This window comes from Panulirus ornatus, chromosome 19 (genome assembly GCF_036320965.1).
Source record: "Panulirus ornatus isolate Po-2019 chromosome 19, ASM3632096v1, whole genome shotgun sequence".
Lineage (NCBI taxonomy): Eukaryota > Metazoa > Arthropoda > Malacostraca > Decapoda > Palinuridae > Panulirus > Panulirus ornatus.
The window spans coordinates 57,548,796-57,576,159 of record NC_092242.1 but is presented as its reverse complement, the minus strand read 5'-3'; the positions used below and the strand labels follow the sequence as shown (position 1 = coordinate 57,576,159).

At 38.0% G+C, this 27,364-nt stretch overlaps 2 protein-coding genes across 4 annotated transcripts in view; one reads left to right on the top strand and one right to left on the bottom strand.

Annotated features, from left to right (window-relative positions):
* The window catches only part of LOC139755544 (uncharacterized), a 31,433-nt gene extending 12,594 nt beyond the window's left edge, over positions 1 to 18,839 (top strand). Inside the window, exons 4-7 of the mRNA XM_071673964.1 lie at positions 2,426 to 2,572; positions 3,542 to 3,617; positions 6,880 to 7,065; positions 13,389 to 18,839. Of these exons, the coding sequence (XP_071530065.1) occupies positions 2,426 to 2,572; positions 3,542 to 3,617; positions 6,880 to 7,065; positions 13,389 to 14,159 (1,180 nt within the window). The 3' untranslated portion in view covers positions 14,160 to 18,839. The remainder of the gene's footprint in view (positions 1 to 2,425; positions 2,573 to 3,541; positions 3,618 to 6,879; positions 7,066 to 13,388) is intronic.
* Positions 1 to 27,364, bottom strand: part of hiw (MYC binding protein highwire) — a 443,394-nt gene that overhangs the window by 217,976 nt on the left and 198,054 nt on the right. For all 3 annotated transcript variants that reach the window (XM_071673952.1, XM_071673951.1, XM_071673953.1), the window contains exons 41-42: positions 21,524 to 21,736; positions 20,058 to 20,202 (exon numbers count right to left, since the gene is read on the bottom strand). In XM_071673952.1, coding sequence (XP_071530053.1) covers positions 20,058 to 20,202; positions 21,524 to 21,736 — 358 coding nt within the window. The remainder of the gene's footprint in view (positions 1 to 20,057; positions 20,203 to 21,523; positions 21,737 to 27,364) is intronic.

Here is a 27,364-nt window from a genome sequence, read left to right as displayed (position 1 = left end):
CCACTATTCCCTCTAACATACCCATTTTCACTCTCAGAGACAACGTTCTTGCCTTCCACACATTCTTCAACGCTTCCAGAACCTTCGCCCCTCCCCGACCCAGTAACTCACTTCTGCTTCCATGATTCCATCCTCGACCAAATCCACTTCCAGATCTAAAACACTTCACTTCCTCCAGTTTTTCTCCATTCAACCTTACCTCCCAATTTACTTGTCCCTCAACCCTACAGAAACTAATAACCTTGCTCTTACTCACATTTACTCTCTTCTTTCTTCTTTCAAACACTTTACCAAACTCAGTCACCAACTTCTGCAGTTTCTCACCTGAATCAGCCACCAGACAAATACATATACATACATGTACATATTCATACTTGCTTGCCATCATCCATTCCTGTTGCTACTTTGCCACACAGGAAAAAATACTGATAAATGGTGATAAAAAAATACCTAAGTATGTTCCTCTTTTTAAAGCTGGTATTCCTAATCATTAGTCCTTTTTCAGTATATAACTCCAAAATAATAATGATAATAATAATAATAATAATAATAATAATAATAATAATAATAATAATAATAATAATAGTTATTATAATAATAAATATTCATATTTTATATTATACTTTGTCGATGTCTCCCGCGTTAGTGAGGTAGCACAAAGAAACAGACGAAAGAAAGGCCCAACCCACCTACATACACATGTATATACATACACGTCCACACACGCACATATACACACCTATACATCTCAACGTATACATATATATACACACACAGACATATACATATATACACATGTACATAATTCATACTGTCTGCCCTTATCCATTCCCGTCACCACTCCACCACACATGAAATGACAACTCCATCCCCCAGCATGCACACATGGTAGCACTTGGAAAAGACAACAAAGGCCATATTCGTTCACACTCAGTCTCTAGCTGTCATGTATAATGCACCGAATCCACAGCTCTCTTTCCACATCTAGGCCCCACAAAACTTTCCATGGTTTACCCCAGATGCTTCACATGCCCTGGTTCAATCCATTGACAGCACATCAACCCCGGTATACCACATCATTCCAATTCACTCTATTCCTTGCAAGCCTTTCACCCTCCTGCATGTTCAGGCCCTGATCACTCAAAATCTTTTTCACTCCATCTTTCCACCTCCAATATGGTCTCCCACTTCTCCTCATTCCCTCCACCTCTGACACATATATCCTCTTGGTCAATCTTTCCTCACTCATTCTCTCCATGAGACCAACCCATTTCAAAACACCCTCTTCTGCTCTCTCAACCACACTCTTTTTATTACCACACATCTCTCTTACCCTTACATTACTTACTCGATCAAACCACCTCACACCACATATTGTCCTCAAACATCTCAGTTCCAGCACATCCACCCTCCTATGCACACTCTATCTATAGCCCATGCCTTGTAGCCATATAACATTGTTGGTACCACTATTCCTTCAAACATACCCATTTTTGCTTTCCGAGATAACATTCTTGCCTTCCACACATTTTTCAATGCTCCCAGAAATTTCGCCCCCTTCCCCACCCTATGACTCACTTCCGCTTCCATGGTTCCATCCACTGCCAAATCCACTCCCAGATTAGATATCTAAAACACTTCACTTCCTCCAGTTTCTCTCCATTCAAACTTACCTCTCAATTGACCTGTCCCTCAACCCTACTGTACCTAATAACCTTGCTCTTATTCACATTTACTCTCAGCTTTCTTCTTTCACACACTTTACCAAACTCAGTCACCAGTTTCTGCAGTTTCTCACATGAATCAGCCACCAGTGCTGTAGTAGCGAACAACAACTGACCCGCTTCCCAAGCTCTCTCATCCACAACAGACTGCATACTTGCCCCTCTCTCCAAAACTCTTGCATTCACCTCCCTAACAACCCCATCCATAAACAAATTAAACAACCATGGAGACATTACGCACCCCTGCCGCAAACTGATATTCACTGAGAACCAATCACTTTCCTCTCTTCCTACTCGTACATGACATTTCTAAAGGCTACTGTAGCCCAAGGCTGCAGTACTTCCAGTAGCATGAAATTGCAGACTCTTTTGTAGTGAAAAGTTCAAGGCTACACTCACAATGAAAAACCCTCATCAAAGGTGAATTTTCACTCAAGGTGTAACCTTTTACAGGTGGAGCCAGGTACCATGCATTACTTCTGATACTGTATATCTATTTTCTACCAGTAAATAAAAATAAAATACTTAACACATATAAAACTAAAAAAATTTTCTTTTCTCTAATATTCAAAAAGATTCTAGCATAAAAGTACAGTGGTAAAATTAATGTCACTGAATTCTCTGACATATTACTTCAAAAGAATGAGAGATATTCAGAGATATTACTGCAAAAGAATGAGAGATATTCATATCATTTTCAGAGATAACAGGAAAGTTGCAGTGGTATTCTTAAGGTGCAACATAAAAGAATTCCCAGTGGAAACTCTTACCCAATATTCAGCAAGAGAGGACCAAATCAATGACATATATTTGGAAGAGACAAGATCCATAACTCTGCATATTGAGAGGTAAGCTGCTGCCTTTATAACAAATGAAAAAAAAAGTAAAAAAATTGATTACAAAGAGGTGATTACATAAAGAAATGTAAAAACAGAAGTGACTGGTAAGAATAAATGCTGACAAATTAGTGGTACATAGAAAGTAGCTAGAGCTTGAGGACAATATTAAGGAGACCAAACAATAAACCATTGGAGATAATGTGACAAAATAAACTGAATTGGTGGAATCAATCTTCATCATTCCTGGATGATATATGACAGTAAGGACAGTGAGGTTACTGAAATATAAGAGACTAATTTTGTCAAGTAAGACAAAGATGAATAATCTAACCCTGAAAACAATTAGAATGCCAATGAAACTAGTTTGTTTTGGAGATATGTACCTCAAAAAACACTTGGTGGCAATAAGGGGAAGGTGGTGTACGGGATCAATTAGCCTAACCTCTGGCACTGCAGGTTTTGTATTTTGTAAAGAAACTTGGAGGGTGTTATTTTTTGTGAATGGCAGACAGGGATGAGATGCATGTAATCAAGCATAATCCTTAATTAAAAGGATATGAAGCAAGGATTTTACCTATTCGTTGGAAATCATTTTGAAATTCTGGGATGTTTTTTCTCTAAAGTTGACTTTCATGGGTTGTGTGTGTTCATAGTGCACATCGACTTCTGTCCCCTGATATGTCTCAACCTCTGGCACTCCACTTAACTCTAGTTTTCATAGGTACAGTACCTTGCTAACTATGGTACTGCGAACCATAAAGTCTTCCAAGAATGTAATCCGTGCAGTTGGTAAGGCACTGCTGTACCTTTATTACATTTACAAAGACTTCCTGCTACAATGCACATGCAGCACTCAGGAATCTATGCATGGTAACCTTTTAGTCTAAATGTATGAAACCAACATGAAAATAAGGCATCTAGATGTATAAACTGCCTTAACATGGACAATCTAAAACCTCTCAATGTCTGATGTTTCAGGTGCAATATATCAGTCATTAGAAGCTATGCATTCTTCCAGGCACGACTCGCTAGCTTCAAAATGGTCCACACAAAGGTAATACTCAAAAAGGAATCCAAATCATGAACAAGATTGATATATCCTGTTTATCAAAGGATAATGTTTTCAGTTTTACCACATAATATAAACCATTTCAAAACACCCTCTTCTGCTCTCTCAACCACGCTCTTTTTATTTCCACACATCTCTCTCACCCTTACGTTACTTACTCGATCAAACCACCTCACACCACACATTGTCCTCAAACATCTCATTTCCAGCACATCCATCCTCCTGCGCACAACTCTATCCATAGCCCACGCCTCGCAACCATACAACATTGTTGGAACCACTATTCCTTCAAACATACCCATTTTTGCTTTCCGAGATAATGTTCTCGACTTCCACACATTTTTCAAGGCTCCCAAAATTTTCGCCCCCTCCCCCACCCTATGATCCACTTCCGCTTCCATGGTTCCATCCGCTGACAGATCCACTCCCAGATATCTAAAACACTTCACTTCCTCCAGTTTTTCTCCATTCAAACTCACCTCCCAATTGACTTGACCCTCAACCCTACTGTACCTAATAACCTTGCTCTTATTCACATTTACTCTTAACTTTCTTCTTCCACACACTTTACCAAACTCAGTCACCAGCTTCTGCAGTTTCTCACATGAATCAGCCACCAGCGCTGTATCATCAGCGAACAACAACTGACTCACTTCCCAAGCTCTCTCATCCCCAACAGACTTCATACTTGCCCCTCTTTCCAGGACTCTTGCATTTACCTCCCTAACAACCCCATCCATAAACAAATTAAACAACCATGGAGACATCACACACCCCTGCCGCAAACCTACATTCACTGAGAACCAATCACTTTCCTCTCTTCCTACACGTACACATGCCTTACATCCTCGATAAAAACTTTTCACTGCTTCTAACAACTTGCCTCCCACACCATATATTCTTAATACCTTCCACAGAGCATCTCTATCAACTCTATCATATGCCTTCTCCAGATCCATAAATGCTACATACAAATCCATTTGCTTTTCTAAGTATTTCTCACATACATTCTTCAAAGCAAACACCTGATCCACACATCCTCTACCACTTCTGAAACCGCACTGCTCTTCCCCAATCTGATGCTCTGTACATGCCTTCACCCTCTCAATCAATACCCTCCCATATAGTTTACCAGGAATACTCAACAAACTTATACCTCTGTAATTTGAGCACTCACTCTTATCCCCTTTGCCTTTGTACAATGGCACTATGCACGCATTCCGCCAATCCTCAGGCACCTCACCATGAGTCATACATACATTAAATAACCTTACCAACCAGTCAACAATACAGTCACCCCCTTTTTTAATAAATTCCACTGCAATACCATCCAAACCTGCTGCCTTGCCGGCTTTCATCTTCCGCAAAGCTTTTACTACCTCTTCTCTGTTTACCAAATCATTTTCCCTAACCCTCTCACTTTGCACACCACCTCGACCAAAACACCCTATATCTGCCACTCTGTCATCAGACACATTCAACAAACCTTCAAAATACTCATTCCATCTCCTTCTCACATCACCACTACTTGTTATCACCTCCCCATTTACGCCCTTCACTGAAGTTCCCATTTGCTCCCTTGTCTTACGCACCCTATTTACCTCCTTCCAGAACATCTTTTTATTCTCCCTAAAATTTACTGATAGTCTCTCACCCCAACTCTCATTTGCCCTTTTTTTCACCTCTTGCACCTTTCTCTTGACCTCCTGTCTCTTTCTTTTATACTTCTCCCACTCAATTGCATTTTTTCCCTGCAAAAATCGTCCAAATGCCTCTCTCTTCTCTTTCACTAATACTCTTACTTCTTCATCCCACCACTCACTACCCTTTCTAAACAGCCCACCTCCCACTCTTCTCATGCCACAAGCATCTTTTGCGCAATCCATCACTGATTCCCTAAATACATCCCATTCCTCCCCCACTCCCCTTACTTCCATTGTTCTCACCTTTTTCCATTCTGTACACAGTCTCTCCTGGTACTTCCCCACACAGGTCTCCTTCCCAAGCTCACTTACTCTCACCACCTTCTTCACCCCAACATTCACTCCTCTTTTCTGAAAACCCATACTAATCTTCACCTTAGCCTCCACAAGATAATGATCAGACATCCCTCCAGTTGCACCTCTCAGCACATTAACATCCAAAAGTCTCTCTTTCGCACGCCTGTCAATTAACACGTAATCCAATAACGCTCTCTGGCCATCTCTCCTGCTTACATAAGTATACTTATGTATATCTCGCTTTTTAAACCAGGTATTCCCAATCATCAGTCCTTTTTCAGCACATAAATCTACAAGCTCTTCACCATTTCCATTTACAACACTGAACACCCCATGCATACCAATTATTCCCTCAACTGCCACATTACTCACCTTTGCATTCAAATCACCCATCACTATAACCCGGTCTCGTGCATCAAAACCGCTAACACACTCATTCAGCTGCTCCCAAAACACTTGCCTCTCATGATCTTTCTTCTCATGCCCAGGTGCATATGCACCAATAATCACCCACCTCTCTCCATCAACTTTCAATTTTACCCATATTAATCGAGAATTTACTTTCTTACATTCTATCACATACTCCCACAACTCCTGTTTCAGGAGTATTGCTACTCCTTCCCTTGCTCTTGTCCTCTCACTAACCCCTGACTTCACTCCCCAGACATTTCCAAACCACTCTTCCCCTTTACCCTTGAGCTTCGTTTCACTCAGAGCCAAAACATCCAGGTTCCTTTCCTCAAACATACTACCTATCTCTCCTTTTTTCACATCTTGGTTACATCCACACACATTTAGGCACCCCACTCTGAGCCTTCGAGGAGGATGATCACTCCCCGCGTGACTCCTTCTTCTGTTTCCCATTTTAGAAAGTTAATACAAGGAGGGGAGGATTTCCGGCCCCCCGCTCCCGTCCCCTCTAGTCGCTTTCTACGACACGCGAGGAATACGTGGGAAGTATTCTTTCACCCCTATCCCCAGGGATAATATACATATATATATACATACACACACACACACACATACACACACATACGCACATACACACACACACATACATATATATACATATGAAAAATAACTATCTCATTTAATTTGTTTTCAAAAATCAAGTGAAAAATAAAAAGCTAAAAAATTGATTAAAAAATTAACCTGATTTCTCAGCTGTACTTTGGTCAATATAAGTGTATATACATTACATAATTCACCTACCTAAATATTCAAAATTCACAAACACCTTTTGACAGGTAGATATACTGGAAGAAAACTGTATACATTTGGATATCTATGAAGAGTGGATAGTTAAATACTGTCAACTTCCAAAACTAATACAGCAAGCCATTTCCGTACGAACACAAAAGGCAGTAATATTTTCTCACAACACAATAAGAGGATTAGAAAACAGATCACTGGACATTCTTTCATCTAACCAGGTATGTGATATAAGTTTCATATTCACTCACTCCATTCAATTCATGTGATAATTTAGCCTGCCACCCACAGGTTCTAGTCAATAAACTCTTCAAAATAATGTTTCAGAAGAGCTTGGCTATGTATGATACAGTTCTGTATACTATATATGATAGCTGGAAATGAGAAGTGTGGGAGTGAGGCCATTAATCATTTATAACTGGTTACCTCAATAAAGAAAAATGGAAGTTAGGTATTCAAAAAAAATAATTAGCAATGTTTACATATCTATATCCAAATATGACATTACATGCGTTCACAAAATGATACCTCATGTAGAATCATCTAAGCCAATAATTTTCATTCACTCACCATAGAGGCATCACTTTGTACATGCATGTCTCACATATATTACATTAATTCTTCTATTTCACTTCCAATTTCCCTCTTCTTGTCATTTTGATATACTTAAGTATGATATCTCAATACATGGTCCTCCATTTCATCAACCAAACCTTTCACATTGCCATATCTCATTTTGTGTGTTCACTTTCTAATGAAAAATGCATAAGTATGAATTTTCAGAGAGAGCCCTCAGAACACTAAAGAGAGACAACTTGTTCACATAGGTGTTCAAACACCATACCATCCTATTAAGAGAGAATTTCACCTTCTTCATCCATATAATATCTATGAGGCCAGCTAATGCTTGATCAGAAAGAACCCAACAACTACACAGCAACCTGCCCAGATTTATGACATCATTGGTACAGCTGTGTGGCCAGCACCCCCTAGACACTCACCTATATCCCTCACTATCCACTGGAGCCTGCACCTCAAGCCTGCTAGTCAGGATTGAAAAAAATTATTTTCCGAAAAGAATAGAGAGAACACTGTTTCCTCAGAACATAACTTCCTTGTTGTATAAGGGTCCAGTGCAATTTAATGGTGCAACCCTAATTTCTTTAACTTTGCTCCTACAAAGATAATCCAAGTAAAAATTTCAAGATAAAAGAAGACCAATCTTGTTCACTGCTTACCAGTTTAAGATAAGTGTGCAATTGATCAAAACACAAATGCACTTGGTGTCTGTGTCCTCAAGCAACTGCAGTATTTTGTTGAGATACAAAAGCAAGTCTTTTGTATAAAATCACAGCAGTCAAGAGAGCAATCAATGCTGCATGTGCTTTCAGGCTCAGGAAACGACTTAGCAGTAACGAAAAGCTAAAAATGACTGAAGATCATGAGCATGAAGAAAGCAGCTGGCATCTCATACATGCCCCATTTCTGACCAGTAGCATTTCAGGTGATTCCAAGAGCTCCTAAAGCTATTTCCTTTAGATTCAAAGTAGTCTTTGCTACTCCTTGAAATTCTCCAGTCCAGGAGGGTTCAGTAAACAACACATCATCAATGGACCAAGGTAAGTTAACAATTCACATATCAATCTGTGAATTCCTTGTGCCCATGGAGGGATGTTTGGGATGTAATGGAATTCCACTTCTAAAGGACTGCACTTTTCCTAATCGGTTTTATAGAATGGAAGCTCACTGTATAGTACTTAAAATATAAAACAATCACACAAATGGAAAACAAGAGAGCGACACTGATCCACAATAGCCAGCTGACTAAAGCACAAGACAAATACCTAAACCTGATGCAATCCCAAGGAATTGTAAGCTAAAAGGCCAGGAGTAGTGGGAAGTGGCATCTGCCTTCTGGCAGTTACTGACTGGGTGAGGATGGAATGATTACTGATCAAGCAATTTCACAGGCTAAGGGGTTGTTTGAAAAGGATGAGGAAAATAGAAGCTTCTGCACTGACATATGACGGTTAAAATGATCCTGACCTATATATTCCACATAAAATATCACATGACTCTGGGACAGACTGCAAAGAACTGCAAAGAAAAAACATGTAACTACTTGGAGTGGAAGTTTCCCAAGTTCAATTAAAATATCCAGGAATGTTGCCAGCTTTAGAGAATCAATTTCATTTGATCAATAAGCTATTTTGAGATGATTCAATTTCTAACAGAGGGAGAGGTTAACAATGGGGAAGTGATCATGTGTACCTAAGTTTTTCTGTATAAAAGTGCAACTTAGACTTGATAAAAGACAGTTAAATTTTGGTGAAACCAAAATGCAAAGTGAGGTTATTCTGTACTAATAAACTTCATACTGTCACTAGTTTGGGGGATCAATTTAAGACCTTTAGTACTACCTTACCATGAAAAAATAGTGAGGTTTTTGAGAAAGCAAGCATGAAAGCTAGCACATGCTTGTCAACAAACACTAACAAAGCCAAGTGTTGGACTAGTTTTTGTTTCAAATTGGAGCACACTCTGGTATGGACTGAAGTAAGGGAATAGACTAAGGCCAGTCAGTCATAACAAGATCCACAAGAAAGAGACAAGAGGGAAAGATGAAAGTGAAACCACCAGGGAACAAATATTTGGAGATATTGGAAAATGATAGAAAGTAAGACCAGAAGTTCACACAGCTAGAAGAGGTGTTAAAGGAATTGAGAAAAACAATTCAAGGATCTTGAAAGATGTCATGAGTTGAGAGAGGAATTTAGGGTCCTGATACATAAAGTCACTATGTATGAACAAAAATTCAATTTAATGGAGAGGGTTAAGAAGTAACAATCATGGAAAGAAGATAAATTCATAAACTCATCATAAAGTAAATAAGGCCTGATGGATCTGATCCATATGTTATGCAGGCTGTTCACTTACATATAGGACTACAGCATACAGAATCTATGGATAATAATGGGCAGGAACATAGAAAAGGAGCAATTTCAGCAACTGCTCAATTAGAGGGAAGGACTAAATCTTATACAGAGACTCAAATGACAAAGAGCATAAAGATTGATGTAGTAGAACAGACTTCGGGTTATACAAACAAAGGTATACAGGTAATGAAGTGAAGCTGTGAAAAGAATAATATATAGTTAGAGACAGAGCAGTTAAAGAAGTTTATGGTCTAGTTGATGAGGGGTTTAGAAAAGTACAGAGTATTCAGGCCAGTGAGTGTTAGTTAAAACATACACTTTTTAGAGAAAGCCCGACACAGAAAGACTGACATTCGACACTTGATGGATTTAAACTGAAAAAAAGGGTGGCAACAGAATTAGAAACATTACTACAGCAAGAGGGTGACATGTAAATCACTGATTAATATTGATTTTGAGGAAGACCATCCACTGAATAATGAAGAAAGGAGGAAAGAAAAAAGAAAGGCTTTTAAAAAGATTACTGAAGGGTAAATGATTGTCTGATACACTTTTGGTGATAAAAGAAAGGAGAATAGGTGGTTAAAATGAAGATGCAAGGGGGTGAACACTGTGGATGGAACCATGGAAACAGAAGAGAGTCACAGGGTGGGGGAGAGGGTGAAGGTTCTGGAAGCGATTAAGAGTGTGTGGTAGGAGAGAACATTACCTCGGAGAGCAAAAATGGGTATGTCTGAAGGAACTGTAGTTCCAACAATGTTGTGTGGTGCAAGGCATGGGCTATAGATAAGGTTGTACGGAGGAGGGTGGGTTTGTTGGAAATGAAATGTTTAAGGTCAATATGTGGTGTGAGGTGGTTTTTTAAGTAATGTAAGGGTAAGTGAGATGTGTGGAAATAAAAAAGAGTGTGGTTGAGAGAGCAGAAGAGGGTGTGTTGAAATGGTTTGGACATATGGACAAAATGAGTGAGGAAAGACTGACAAAGAAGAGGATATATATATCAGAGGTGGAGGGAACAAGGAGAAGTGGGATACCAAATTGGAGGTGGAAGGATGGAGTAAAAAAGATTTTGAGTGACTGGGCCTGAACATACAGGAGGGTGAGAGACATGCAAGGAACAGAGTGAACTGGAATGATGTGTTATACCAGGGTCGATGTGCTGTCAATGGACTGAACCAGAGCACGTGAAGTGTCTTGGGTAAATCATGGAAAAGTCTGTAGGGCCTGGATGTGGATAAGGAGCTGAGGTTTCAGTGCATTACACATTACAGCTAGAGTCTGAACATGAACGAATGTGGCCTTTTTTGTCTGTTTTTCTGGCACTACCTCGCTGAAGTAAGGGGTAACCATGCTGCTTCCTGTGGGATGGGGTAGTGACAGGAATGGATAAAGGCAAACAAGTATGAATATGTACATGTATACATATGTACACGTCTGTGTACATGTATGTATATGCTGATATGTGTATATAATTATATGTGTGTGTATGGGCATTTATGTTTATATACGTGTATATGAGTGGATGGGCCATTCTTTGCCTGTTTCCTGGCACCACCCTGCTGACAAGGGAAACACCAATCAAGTACAATGAACAAATAAATGGCCGTTTATGTATGTATATGGGTATATGAGTGGATGGGCCATTCTTCATCTGTTTCCTAGCGCCACCTCACTCATTCTCTCCATACGTCTAAACCATTTCAACACACCCCTTTCTTCTCTTTCAACTACACTCTTTCTATTACCACACATCTCTTACCCTTTCATTACTTACTTGATCAAACCACCTCACACCACATTTGTCCTCAAACATTTCAATTCTAGCACATCCACCTTCCTCCACACAAGCCTATCTACAGCCCATGCCTTGCAACCAAATAATGCTGTTAGAACAAGTATTCCTTCAAACATAACCATTTTTGTTCTCCAAGATGACATTCTCTCTTTCTACACATTCTTCTTTGGTCCGAGACCCTTCACCCCTCCCCTGCCCTATGACTCACTTCTGCTTTCGTGGTTCCATATGCTGCCAAGTTCACTCCCAGATATCTAAAACACTTCACTTCCTCCAATTTTCTCCATTCGAACCTAAATCCCACCCAACCTGTCCCTCAACCCTACTGAACCCAATAACCTTACACTATTCACATTTACTTTCAATTTTCTCCTCTCACACTTTTCCAAACTCAGTCATCAACTTCTGCAGTTCCTCACTCGAATCAGTCAACAGTGCTGTATCATTTGTGAACAACAACTGACTATCTTCCCAGGCCCTCTCATCCTCAACAGACTGTGTACTCACCCCTCTCCAAAACTCTTCCATTTACCTCCATTATCATCTCTTGTCTTATACTTTCACCCTAACAATGCATAGCAGTTTTGTATATGATTCAGGGCAATGCATGCATAGCAGTTTTGTATATGATTCAGGGCAATGCACTAAAAAATTTTAATGAAAGGTCTGAGTGTCAAGTGAGTTTTTACTGCACCTGTTATACATTTTGTTTCACCAATACTAAAAAAATATATTGATCATTATTACATTTCTTCATATACAATACATCTTTCTTACTATAATCAACATGATTCACTGATATCTTTTTCATATCAGCAAAACCAAAAAAGTTTGTAAAATTACCAGACATCCCCGTCAGACGCAGTGTTGTCAAGATCAAACAGACACTGGCAACAATGCCTTTACTTTTGCTAAATAAAACCTTTTCTTGCCTCATCTTACTCAACTTTCAATGCAACTTTCAATCCACACAGTCTGAAGACAGATCATAAATGTAGTCAAATAATCTAGCTAAAAGCTATTCAATTTCCTAACTAGAAAATTCTTCAAAATGTCCTCACTGGTATGGCCGGAGCCTGAATGACTGTGGGGAAAAATTACTGTGCAAGGCCATCTCTACTACCACCAGGAATAGCACAGTCTTAAAATATAGGTGAGAAATTCACTGTGTAAATATCCCTTGGGATGCACCTCTCAGCTCATGTAAATATCCATCTGGGGATGTTATGGATTTCAAATATTGGAAATACTTGATGAGATGCTGCCATAGGAATGACTGCTGATCATGTGTAGTGCTGGTGTTCTGTATCTGAATGTCATTGGAGATGTGATACTTACCTGACTGACTGAACTGAATGAGCAAAGCAAAGAATACAGTAATCTATTAGTGTAAATGGCTATGTCTATTTTGATACAATGCACATAAATGGAGGATAAATATGAATTATACTTGACTGCATGCATTTTCATCCACCCAGCATGAGAGGAATTAAGAATATCAGATATATCATTTTCACTATCTGCCATTCACTTAAAATAACACACTCCAACTTTCTTTCTAAAATACAAAACCTGGCTTTCATTTACCTCTAGGAAATGTTCTTTTTCATGTTCTCCAAGCTTAGACCAAATTCTAGAGACTTTATTATGCTCAGAAAATATGCTGCATTTGAAAATGTGCTTGGCAATTTACCATCAACTAAATACAAATATCGTACTATTATTCACTTCATATATTGTTTACTTTATCATATTATTATCATCATTTTTATATCTATCATATTATTTATTATAAATATTCATCTTTCAACAGGTGTTGTTTGCTAATAACTATGTTTCACATATGGGATCAGAAGCACTTCTGGGAATAAGGCCATATGAAAATGCACTTGGAGCAAACATAGTGTTCCTTAACAATACAGTTGTAGAAGCAGAGGAGAGGTCACTTGTCACTAACAGAAGATATCTACGCCATGAGCGCCAAGTTCTCAACAACAAGTTGAACATTGTTTGTAACTGCAACATCAAACACACCTTCCAACATCTCCTTGGCATCTCAAACAAGAGTGACCATCATGATCAAGCATCATATCATGCAGTAACAGAAAAATTTTGGTGTCAAAGATTTGAAGATATTGCAGTCTATACAAATGCTGAGAATTATCACTATGAAAACTGCACACCAGTGCCAATACCAATCATTGCATCAGCAACATTTGTCATTATAGTTATAATCATAACCATTATAGTAGGTGTGGTTTGCACTCAACGTGCTAAAAAGGCAAAAGAAGAAGCAAACTACCTTGGAGAATGCTGCTACTCTCACAGTTTTTCAACCCTTCACTCAAATCCAGGACCACTAACATCACATGTTCATCAATGTAACTCCTCAGAAAGTGGTAGTTACGTCCAACCATGGGTAGTAGCAGTGCCAGAGGTCAAGACATATCAGGAGACAGAAGTGGATGTGCACTATGAACACACAGAACCCATGAAAATCAACTTTAGAGAAAAAAATTTCCCAGAACCTCGAAGTGATTTCCAACGAATAGGTAAAATACGTGCTTCATATCCTTTTAATTAAGACTGGATGTTACCCTAATGGAATGACAGCCGAACTTATATATTAATGCCAAATCCTTTACAAAAAATAATTAGCCTCATTTTAAGAATATTCCAGATTGAACATGAGATAATATGAAGTTCATTGTCAAAACTTTTATAACTGTCAACATTTCACAGATTAAGAAAAAATCAACACCAGACTTATGAAAATATGCATATATACATCAAGTGACTTCACTCTTAAAGAATTCTTGGCAGAAGCCAGCCATCCTAAATCAAATTATAAATATTTTTCACCAAAAGAAGATGGAGAAAAAACGTTTTGCAGAATCTGAGATAGTGCATTAAAGAGTAGTCCTTCATCCATAAAAACATAAAATTAAAAAAGAACCACAACTGTGAAAGGTGAAAAATTTAACAAATCACTAATATGAGAAATTTTGTCAGCCTTATAAATGTAGGATAAAGTGCACTATAAAATAATCAATCAGGTTTATACGCTATGTCATGCACATGTATTCCAATAGAAAAGAATGGCACAACAATCATCCAAAATGCAATTTCAACAGTTCATACACACTGCAACTCCAAAGTTTGGGTAATATTTTCCATATTCTCAAAAAGACCCATGACATTCTATGTAAATGTATACCATACAAAAGTTCTAGAAAATCTATCAAGACTCTTAAACTCTTAAGTTTTTATCCCTATTCTTTATTAACACCCAACTTTCTCTTTACTCTTTATACCTTAAAACACTTTATCTATCAAATCATGCTCTTTACCACAACAGTTCTCAGTAACAAAGTCAACTCATTAAAATCACAGTACTGTTCTGTAAATTTGCATCTGTACTGATATACCGAGTCCACCAAGATATCCCAATATCCCAATCACTTAACTACCACATTGCATGCAAACATCGCACAACATATCCTGGACAGATTCAACCAATCAACCACTATCCAAAATGGTACACATCGCAACAGATCCCAACTTGGCACTCAACACCATTCCCTGACACACCTTCATACTAAAGATGCTCATTACTACCTTATAAAAAAAAGACAAATTTCACAGCTGGTTGCCAAGCTAGAATCATTTACAAAGGGCTTTACCTCCAACATCCTTAAGCTCTAAAATGGAATCCCTAAGGAAGCAGCTTTTTATTCTCCCTCTAACACTCTTCAACCTCTTTATACAAGGCCTCTCAACACCTGCAATCACAGTGCAAGTCCTCTAATGTGAAGATGACCTCAAAACCATATCAAAGAACTCTAACACTACTGAAGCACAGTTCATACATGGCTCATTTAACTAGAAAACCTAAAACAACACCATTCAATTCTTCCCTGTACGGATGAAATCCCACAAAAGGATAGCAATAGAGTTATGTTCTTCACCTTCCCTCCACAGCTGTTTTAACACTAAACCAATTAGGATATATTCTATATTCTTCTCCCAACCCACTATTCTCACTAACAGATGCATTAGAAACATAATCTTCATATATGAATCACTTATAAACTCTCTCTCCATAGAGTACAGAAAGGTAATTACACACTTTGTTTTGATTTGTAAAAACTAAATTGCCCTACACACATTGTAGACAGATTTTCTCTTGTGATTATCATACTGAAATTCAGAAACTGTTGCACAACAGTTTCCCAAGATTTTCATTACACTGTGCAGTGCTGCAAAATTATTAACTTCAATGTTCACCCCACACTTTTCAATAAGTCATAAAATTAAGAGACTGATAAATAGGTACTCCCTGTATCAAACCTACATTAAAATGCTCAACTTTCAGAATAAATCATGAATGCACACATTGTTGGTTTCACACAACGTTATCCTGTCCATGCATCTGGGTTTTAACGTAAGTAAACAAGAATGGCAGGGTAGTTCTGCTAGGATCTTGTCAAATCTTCAAGTGCTGACTTGAAACCGGATGTGTTAATGTGATATTATAGTAGATTAAGTCTTAGTGATAACTGTGAAGTGATTTGTTCTATCATTATGATAACATTTAATGTATTCAAGCAACACATAGAAGAGTTAAAATGAGAAAATATGTCCACATATACTCCTCAGGAAAGTATGTATAATGTTAAATCTAAAGTAAAGTTGACTTCTTTAAAAGCAGTTTCGCTAAGAATAATACTTTTCAGGAACACATACAATACATTTATTGAGGAGCTCTATTACATTTTTTTGTTCTGTTGTAAATACAGCACCTCTATTATTTTTCATTATTTTCCAATGGTCAGCTTTTATTCTACCTTACATTAGGAAAACTCATTAACCAGCACCATCAAGGTATTTAGAGTGCCATTCAATGGGAAGTCTACTGTAACAACAAACATGCAACATATCATCATGCAATCAGAATGCTGGTTCACTCAAAACAGAATTTTTGCATCCTTACAGAAATCAATCATCTTACTCTTAACCCTCGACAGACATAAATTCAACCTGTACCCATCCATAACCCATTATAACCAACAACTCATCCTCATAAAACTCCGACCATAATAGGTATCACATATGTCACACACACACAATATTTATTCCTCACACCACAAGCATCAACAAAAAGGCCATAAACAAATTAAATTCCCTCTAAACACATAAGGGCAGAGGGACCTCTTGATTTACATGTATTTGATACATGCCATCTTTAAAATATAGTGTATAGTCCATTTACACCTTTCCTCAATATATGTGGGCTTGAACCTGGAATGCATGATAATTACTGGGCTGGCAGTGAGTTGGTGTGGCACTGCCAGTGGTATGCGAGAAGAACATGTACGCACAGTGTGAATAAAGTCTATAGTCATGGAGAGCTACAGTATTTTGAGCTGAAGTATACTTTATACTGCACATGTTTCTCCCCTTGCATCATGCCACCAAAGTATGCTTTTTAATTCTCCTTTTACCATCTGGGCTAAGAAGCACAAGGCCATCATCACTGAAGCAAAGATAGATTTACTCAAACATTATGAAAACAGTTGATATCAAGCATGCCTTGGACTTAGTAAATCTAATTTCTGGACTATTCAAGGCAGTGCAGAGAAGATCAAGGAGAGTGCTAAGAGCAGAACATTTACCAGTGCATGACCTTGTGTTCCTGAAGTTTGATTATGGAGAGATCAGAACACCAAACTCATGGAAATGTCTCTATCAGCATGCTTGTGATACAAGCAAATGCCCAGAGTATATATGATGACTTGCCATCAGACAAAGGAGCAGCAGAAACATTTCTAGCAGGTGCTGGTTAGATTTCAAATCTTAAAAAATGGTACAATTACCTCAACATGGAGACAATTGGTGAAGTTGCTTTTGCCAAAGACGTTGCTGCCAAAAATTTCCTGAAAACCCTCAAGATCATTATTGAGGAATGAGGTTATTCTCCTAAGCAAATTTTAAATGTGAACAAGACCAGATTATTTTGCAAGTCAATGCATTTGAAAACGTATATGTCCCATGAAGAGAAGACTACACTGCTTAGATTCAACATTTGTTAGTTTCTGTTCTATTAAAAGAATTCGTTACACCATATGCATATCAGTATTTTGTATGTTTATACTTTTAACTTTTTTTTTTTCTTTTTTTTTGCTTTGACGCTGTCTCCCGTGTTTGCGAGGTAGCGCAAGGAAACAGATGAAAGAAATGGTCCAACCCACCCCCATACACATGTATATACATACGTCCACACACGCAAATATACATACCTACACAGCTTTCCATGGTTTACCCCAGACGCTTCACATGCCTTGATTCAATCCACTGACAGCATGTCAACCCCGGTATACCACATCGCTCCAATTCACTCTATTCCTTGCCCTCCTTTCACCCTCCTGCATGTTCAGGCCCCGATCACACAAAATCTTTTTCACTCCATCTTTCCACCTCCAATTTGGTCTCCCTCTTCTCTTCGTTCCCTCCACCTCCGACACATAATATCCTCTTGGTCAATCTTTCCTCACTCATTCTCTCCATGTGACCAAACCATTTCAAAACACCCTCTTCTGCTCTCTCAACCATGCTCTTTTTATTTCCACACATCTCTCTTACCCTTACGTTACTTACTCGATCAAACCACCTCACACCACACATTGTCCTCAAACATCTCATTTCCAGCACATCCATCCTCCTGCGCACAACTCTATCCATAGTCCACGCCTCGCAACCATACAACATTGTTGGAACCACTATTCCTTCAAACATACCCATTTTTGCTTTTGGAGATAATGTTCTCGACTTCCACACATTCTTCAACACTCCCAGAATTTTCGCCCCCTCCCCCACCCTATGATCCACTTCCGCTTCCATGTTTCCATCCGCTGCCAGATCCACTCCCAGATATCTAAAACACTTCACTTCCTCCAGTTTTTCTCCATTCAAACTCACCTCCCAATTGACTTGACCCTCAACCCTACTGTACCTAATAACCTTGCTCTTATTCACATTTACTCTTAACTTTCTTCTTTCACACACTTTACCAAACTCAGTCACCAGCTTCTGCAGTTTCTCACATGAATCAGCCACCAGCGCTGTATCATCAGCGAACAACAACTGACTCACTTCCCAAGCTCTCTCATCCCCAACAGACTTCATCCTTGCCCCTCTTTCCAAAACTCTTTTTATCAGAATGATATTCAGTACTGTCTTATCAATAATGAAACACCTAATCTCCATTATATCATTTGATTTACGAAACCATTTTGAAGAACTATTGTGTAAATATGAAGGTCTCTGTACCTGATTTGGACTAGAAAAGAATCCTCATGTATCCTCTACAAATAAGGACTTCAGCAACCCATACATACAGATCCTCCTTCCCCCAACAAACAAAACACAAACAAAACACATTGACAAACACTAACCAACTGTCCTCCCAGTCTCAAGGTACATATAAGTTATGATTTCTCATCTGCATTCTCGACACCAACCATCACTCCAACATTACAAATCATTAATTCATTATATAACATGAACACTTAATGCCCAAGATGAAACTCATACTGAACACTCACCTCTCAATCATACTACATTCACCCAGCAAAAGCACATACATAATATCTCTGCACTTCTTAACCTGTGTCCCTGCCCTTTGGATTTGCCTGGCTGTGCTGCAAGAGCTCCACAACAAGGAACCTGGAAGAAGGAAGTGCTAACACTTCCTATCTGTGTATCTATCTATCTATAGATAGACAGACATATAAAAAATGTTAAGGTAAAGATATATGGAAAAACTAACATAAAGAAAGAGAAATCCAACAGCTGTGGATAACTGGATCTCATTTTACAATGTTATCAGCAAGAAAGACATTACTGGCAACCATTAAGTTCAAGGACGGGGAAGGTAAGTTATCCAAATAGCCTATAAAATTTACCAGCTAAAGTAGATGACTCATTCAATGAAAAAAATAATGAAGTTGGAACTGGGTGAGACGGCTTGCTTATGAACTAATAAGAATCATCAATGAACTTTAAGTGAAGTTACTTCCTGTTCAGCCTATAATATCATGAAATATGAGAAAAGTGGTTGACGAGTAACAAACAGAGCAATGAAACATTGTGGACGTGGAAAAATGGATGTAAAGCAACAAAATTAAAAGTGTGTGCCTGAGTAAGTTGAATGTGAACATATACATTACTGATGAGACTAAAATAAAGAAGTACTCTAAAAGTCTGTGAGGAGAGTCTAAAAAAAAAATCTATAAATGTGCTGATAATCATATACTTATGTTGTATGGGTTATATCTTGCAATATCCATGAACTTGAAAAAAATACATCTACAAGATACACAGATCCTATAAGGAACAACAATTCGAATTTACACATCTTGCTTATGAAAAAGATAAAAGCTGTAAATTCATACTTAGGGTCACCATAGGGAAAGAAACCTACCTGAATGGAATAACACCATCTAAGGTCTGATGTATGGTAGGGGGATGAGAAAGAGCAAACCCCTTGCTTAGTAAGGTAGGGTGTGCTCCATACACTTGCAATGCTAGGTCTTCTACTAGTTCCATGTCCTCGTCCATATCATCACCTTAGAAAAAAATAATCATAAAATCTTAATATGTGTCTAAAATGAAACCATCATAACTGCCTACACAAAAATCTTTTAGTAACTCATCTGACTACTATATTAACAATAAAAAGTACAGTGAAAAGAGCAGGAAGCATACAGATTATAATGGATAACTTAAATTATTATCACAAGGCCCCTTTTATGGGGCTCCTGCAGCTTCAAGGCTGCACAGAGGGAAGGATATATAAAGATATCAATTTCTGGACGGCATACAAAGGAATATTCTACTCTTCTGTAACAGAACTGACATGGGTGAGAGATACATGAAGTTCCATAACATACCATCCTATATTCATTTAAAAGATGAAGGATGTTGGTAATGTACATCAGGGTGATCATATTGTGCTAGATATGGACTGATTGTGAATAAGAGTGTGCCAATGGTGACTGCTGAATGCAGAGACCCCATCAAAACATACTGAAAGTATTCTAAATTTAACATTTTCATTTGGGGCACTTACAGAAATTATGACTTTTCCACTGCATATACATAAAAGTAAATAGGGGAGATTTTCTCTCAACTGTAAAGATGGAAAGGATATACTGGATAACAAGAGAAAATACCAAGAGAAACAGTTTCTATCAGTAAGAATGGCTCCAAAGAAATTGCCTATTTTCATAATACAATATCCTAAAGGGTACTTTTAGACTTTTTCTTGGGCCTAAACAGAGGTAGCTAAGGATATATTAGATCAGAATACTGCTCCAAGTTTTCTTTTAAACCATAAATTTCATTACCATTCCTAAAAATAACAATGTAGTTGATATGTATATGTGAGAGTATGGGCGTTTATGTATATATATGTGTATATGAGTGGATGGGCCATTCTTTCTTCATCTATATCCTAATGCTACCTCGCTAATGCAGGGAAACGACAATCAAGTATAATAACAAATAAAAAAAAAGTCTGTTAAGTATACCAGAAGTGCATGCAAGTGTTTTGACTGATAGAGTGATGGAAGTGACTGAATGCAGAATAAGTGTGAGGAGAGGCAGTTTTAGGATAGGGAGGGGATGTGTGGATCAGATACTCTTGGTGTAAATGTCTGGAAAAGTATCTCTCAAAAGGTTCAAAGCTGTATGCAGCTACTAGGTATCTGTAGAAAGTGTATGACAGACTTTACTAACCTGTCTATATTTCAATTAAGGCCTGGCCTTGATGTGGACTTTTGTTTGTGACTGGATAAAGAAAATTCACTCTACAATCAGTATATTCTTTTATATGATGCATGCATTACTACAACATAAGTACCAACATATTCAGCATTCAATTTTTACCTGAAACTGGAGGCAAGCAAAGCTCTTTCTTGATTAGTGAGGCAGCACAAAGTCCCCCTAAGTATGAAAGCTCTTTCTCCAAATGTCTCAAGGAGTCAGATGGTGCCGGCGGCCATTCATATCCAACGACTAAAACACGAAATCCATAAGTATTGGCTCTCTCATCTTTCACATAGTCAGATGCTGTTTCCAGAGAGAACACTACTTCATGGCCTGGAGAAAACAGAGGTGGAAATATAATTTGAACACATGTAGTGAATTGATGAAGTGATATGATGATACGAACAAGCATAAGAATAATAATATAAATCTATCTCAGTTGAATGGGGGCACTTCTAAGAGAAGATCAAGTATGTTATGAAAAGTTTGAATGAAGATGCATAAATTCAGGATATCCATGTATGGACTTTTACCTTCACCATTTTGCTCCAGCCTCTCTCTTATGGGGCTCCTGCAACACTTAGGAACTTAATCATGTCCACGGGGCAGGACTACAGGTTAAAAGGGGTGTGGATGTCTTGTAAGTGCCTCTCTGGGGTGAGCACAGGACAAATGAAGAGTAAGTGTTGAGTGTCTTCAGTGTGGGAGTAGCATCTTGGACATGAAAGGTCTTGTGATATGCTGAATCTGTGTTTGTAATACTGGATATGGATAGTAAAGGCTAGGTAGTGTACTTCCAGATAAATGTATGTCTAATGAAGAGGTCTTTAACAGTGGGTTGGGAGAGAGGTAATTTAGTGCCAGCTGGGTGTCATTCCAGTGCACATACGTTTTGTCAATGTTAGATTTGTTGGAGGAAAGGACATATGTCTGTATAAATTGTTAAGGAGTTAAGCAATGTTAAAATCTTCATTTAGTGGGTGTTGAATATCTTTGGATGCTAGACAGCTGGTAACTGTTCTGAGAACTCTGATTTGTGCAGTTTGGAGCTCTCTTATATTTGCTTATGACAAAAAGAATGACCAGTGAGACAGAGACTGGGGTAGAGTGAACAAATTGGGGACTGGGGAGAAAGAATTGTACTCACATATTCTCTGTGGGTTGTACATGGATACTAAGAGGGTTGGGATTGGTGGCTGGAAACCAATTTCAATTTCTATGATATGGTATATAAGACAGAACCAAGTGAGGAGTGCACATCCTCACCAAAGGTTCAAGCTGGGTTGTCTGAATGTGTGAATGTAACCAAGGCGAAAAGAAAGGATAGATAGGTACCCATTTCATCGACTGACCCCTAGGGAAGGGTGAATAGCTGTGATGACTGTGAACTAATTTCCACAACCAGAATTTGAGCCTGTGCAATTTTTTTGAGTGGTTAAGGAAACTCTGAGGACAATATTAGGCATGTTATCAGGGGCCTGCAGTCTCTATCATGATTCTACATTGAAAACAATTGAACTGAAATTCTTGCAACTGAAATTCCCACAAATTCAAGGTCCCAATTACATGAACAGTAGTTATCCATATTTTTTTCTGTGCAGATCTCTTCACTAATTTTGTAGATAACTCAAGACCAAATTATCATTTAGATGTTTAAAATACTCTGGAGAATGGCAGGACAAGCAGAAGGTGTAAGAGTTGCTACTAACTATTGCTGTGGGGACACAAATGTTTTATTTATACTCTCAAAAGCATATTGGTGCTATCATCATTTATATTTCATTTTTGCACAGCTTTCCTCATTAAAATTCTACCAAACTCATGAACTAAAAATCACTCAGATATTTACATAACTAACAGAGAAAATGGCTGAGAGATTTAGAATGAGCCAGAGCAGATGCTGACCAGCCTGAGAGGCCCATTTAGTCAGATGGGGTAAAGACTTACAGATACATATGAAGAAAAGTGTTAAGTTGCAAGGGTCATTGGGAATGAACAGTGGGTCATCAATTATTTCATGGTGGATTCTGTACACATTTTTTGTAGCTATCCTTTTTTAGAGGTTAAGTGCCTTATGGCTAATATGTGAGTAGAATTTCAAAAGTACATAGTTGATCTTTGGCAAAATGGATGCTGTTAATTTCAATCACAAGTGCTTCATGTGTAGGGGCTAGGGTGATGTGGGAGGTAGGGATCTTTATGATGTCAGAAAGGAGGTTGTGATTGCTTTTGTGGTTCACAGTGCTAGGGAAGGAGTACAAGTTTGCTGTCTATTTTTCAGTGATTAAATCTGCGATGGTACTGTTTAGAGTATAGGTTTCTTCCATGATGTATACTTGTGGCAAATGGTTTTGTCTGAGCACGTTTCCTTGCTTTCTGAGGTTTTCCCTCTACAAAGAAAAGTTTGGGGATATATCACTTTTGATGCCCTTGTGGTATGTGCCACCATTAGCTCAGCAGTTCGTGTTGATTAAATGTCGGATGGCATGGTTTAGGGATGGGAAACTATCTATGATAATGTTTTGGAGCCTGGATGTTCCATACTGTGTGAATGTTAAACAATCTGCTTTCCTTTAGTTTGCATTTTTTTTTCTATGCAGGTTTTGCTGAAGTGAAGAGCTATGAGTATGGGTAAGTGGTCAGAGGAGACTGTTTAGTGTACTTTAAGTGCAAAAGTTAAAGTCTAGAGAGGCTGGCTGCTTAAGATGGATGAGGAAGCTAAAACAATTTTGATGGATTATGAGCAGTTCACCTCAAGGATCATGGATGTAAGTATTAAGACATACAAGACAGAAGGTATTAAAATCCTAACATAAATAAGTGTTGGCCACTTTCTGTAGTTGAGGGGTGTAAAAGGCAAATAACAAAATGAGGGGAGGTATGTAGTTGCTAATTATGATGTATTAAGTGTTGTGTAGTTTTAATTCATGGACAAGGTGGAAATGTAAAGTGATTGAAGCTTTGAGTAATCGAGGCCTGATGATTAAGGAGGGCTAGAGATGTGCATAGAATACAAAGAATCATAGCACTGTGGTATTTAAGGAATGATTAGATGTTAATGGGCTGAACCAAGGCATGTGAAGTGATCAGGGGAAACCCACCATGGAATGGACTGCGGTTTCTGACTGTGAATGGGAGGTTCTAGTTTCAGTACATTTTACATGATAGCTACAAAGTGGACGTAAGCAAGGGAGGTCACTGTTCATGTGTTTCTGATGCTACCATAACAAATTTGGCAAATGGTGATTGTAAAAGATAAAGAAGGAAAACTGAATGTTGCTGTGTTGCATGTTCATCAGCCAAACAAAAGGGAATATGCAATTTTGGGGAGAATTCATAAACACTTCAAAAAACAAGACTGAGAGTCTGGAACATATGAACCATCATGAAAGGCTGATGGAACTTAAGCTCTATAGTCTAGAAAGAAGAAAAGAAAGATACATGATAACCTCTGCATGGCATTATTTTCAGGCATCAAGAACAACTGACTAGATCTAAATTCACTACAGCATGGAAGACAAAAGTATTAAGTCTGTATAATATCTAAAAATATACTTATGAGTCCAAAAAAAAGAGCTGGAAACATCAACTAGTGTGATACCAGGCTAAATATGAAACATACACGAAACATGTTCAGAAATATTCAAAAGAGAGGCAGTTAGTCCATAAACTAAAACTGACAAACATTTGCCATTTTCCACATCTTTGGAACTACCCCTTCCTTTAAGGTTCTAATGAACAATAGTTCAAGAGGCCTAGTCAGGTAATGCACATGATGGCAAACAAGCAAAATTTTGTCAAAGGGAATCGTAAGTATTTCATTCATCCACTGTTTTCTGGTAACTATTATCTCTCCTTTTGCACTTATTCTTTTTAAGGGTAAAAGACCACTGACAGCTTGATCTATCTTCTCATACATGACTTCTGTGTTTGCCTCTGCTTTAATTCCTTTGAAAATCTCACTCCATTTTGTATTCAAAATCTGTTCATTAACTGCACTTTAATCTATTTTGTTTAAGTGAAAATTCATGTACCTTAACCTCTTGTGTTACTGTATTTCATTTACATTCATTCATTGTGCTGTAGTAAATTCTATGATATTGTGATCTGGTAAGCTTATATCATTCACTGTTCTTTAATCTATTTTAAGTGAAAATTCATGTACCTTAACCTCTTGTGTTACTGTATTTCATTCACATTCATTCATTGTGCTGTAGTAATTTCTATGATATTAAGATCTGGTAAGTTTATATCATTCACCTAATTAGCTGAGAACAGTGCCATGTTAACTGTAAAGATAGTCAATTGTGGTTTTCTCTCTAGGGCATCTGTGGTTTATCTGTAAGAGGTTGAATGACTGACAAAGATTCAGCAACCTTTACAACTGGTCTCTTTCATCTTCTGATCCATTATTTTTTGACTCTAGCTGCATCTACAGTGTCCATAAAAAAAAACCTTGTTCACCCCATATATATATATCTTCAAATGCGATGTCAAACTCACATGTCATCTTGAGAGAGAGAGAGAGAGAGGGGGGGATGGTTTTTGTAGATAACACATTTGCCTTTCATAAATCAATTTCATGTAATTTTGTATCTTATTTGTTAGTTTCTTTCCATATCCTTCACTTTCTTTTATTTCTTATCATCCTTTGAGTTCATTTTTTAGCTTTTAAGCCTCACACTTTTAACAATTTCACCTGCAGCTTTTTGTATTTCATTTGTCTTATCAACATTTTCTCCACATATCTCTTGTCAATGTTCAGCTGCTTCACTCTCTTGTGTTTTCATTACAGTATTACTTTTGTGTTTTTTATCAGTTTCATCCTTCTCGTATATATCATTTTTTTCTCCTTTCTTATGTAATCTTCTACCTGAAAGTAATTTTTTCCTAAAACATAATTTATATATACTGTTTCTTGTGTTATGTCCCTCTCTACTATGTACTCCTTTTTACAATCCTTGTATCTATTTGGAATATGATTTTCTAAGTCTTTCTCTTGATATGTCAGAATTTGACTTTATTTTCCAACAGGCTGAATATACACTCCCTGTTCTATAAGAAAACTGCCTTTTGAAGTAATAACAGCTTCTTGAATTTGTGTGTATTAATAATCTTGCTCTTGATATATTCCATTTCTGGCTTGTAACCATATTCTAACATTTCATCAGTTTAGTTACTTCTTTATCTTTACAGTACTTGACACTGCTACTGAATCAATTACTGTGAAAGTTGAGCATCCCTAATCCAAAAATCTGAAATCTGAAATGTTCCAAAATCCGAGCCTTTTTGAGCAGCAACATGACATTACAAGTGGAAAATTCCACACCTGACCTCACTTGCCCATGCTGGGCTCTGATGCTCTGTTGGCACCAGTTTGTTACAAACAATTGTCACCGCCAGACCTACATACATTACTCATTGTTTTTTGCTTATTCTCTGCTCTATGCAAATAAGTGTAAGAAAATGATTGCTAATCAGTAGCATATAAATTCAGAGTCAGGAATGAAGGTGATGCCAAACAACCACAGACTGTTTACATGGGCAGCTTAGGTTGTGACACCTTAGCTTTCTGAGGGTTCAGTGTTACACAAACTTTGTTCGTGAGCAAAATCATCAAAAATATTGTATACATTACCTTCATGATATGTGTATAAGTTGTATATGAAACATAAGCAGATTCTGTGTTTAGACTTGGGTCCCACCCCCAAGATATCTCATTATCTATCATCCATCATGACAAATGTGGAAAATAGGATGGTATGAAAACAAACAGGTCAGAGCCAAGACATACCTCAATGTTTCGACTGTTCAACAGTCTTCCTCAGGAGATACTGATTCCAGCATTTAGCGGGACTGTGTTGCCCAGCAAGTGATGATCAACTGGTCAGATGCCTTGGTGTGTCGCTCTCTTGTTCGATTGTTTGTCCTACTGCCTCCACCTGTTCACAGCGATCTCAA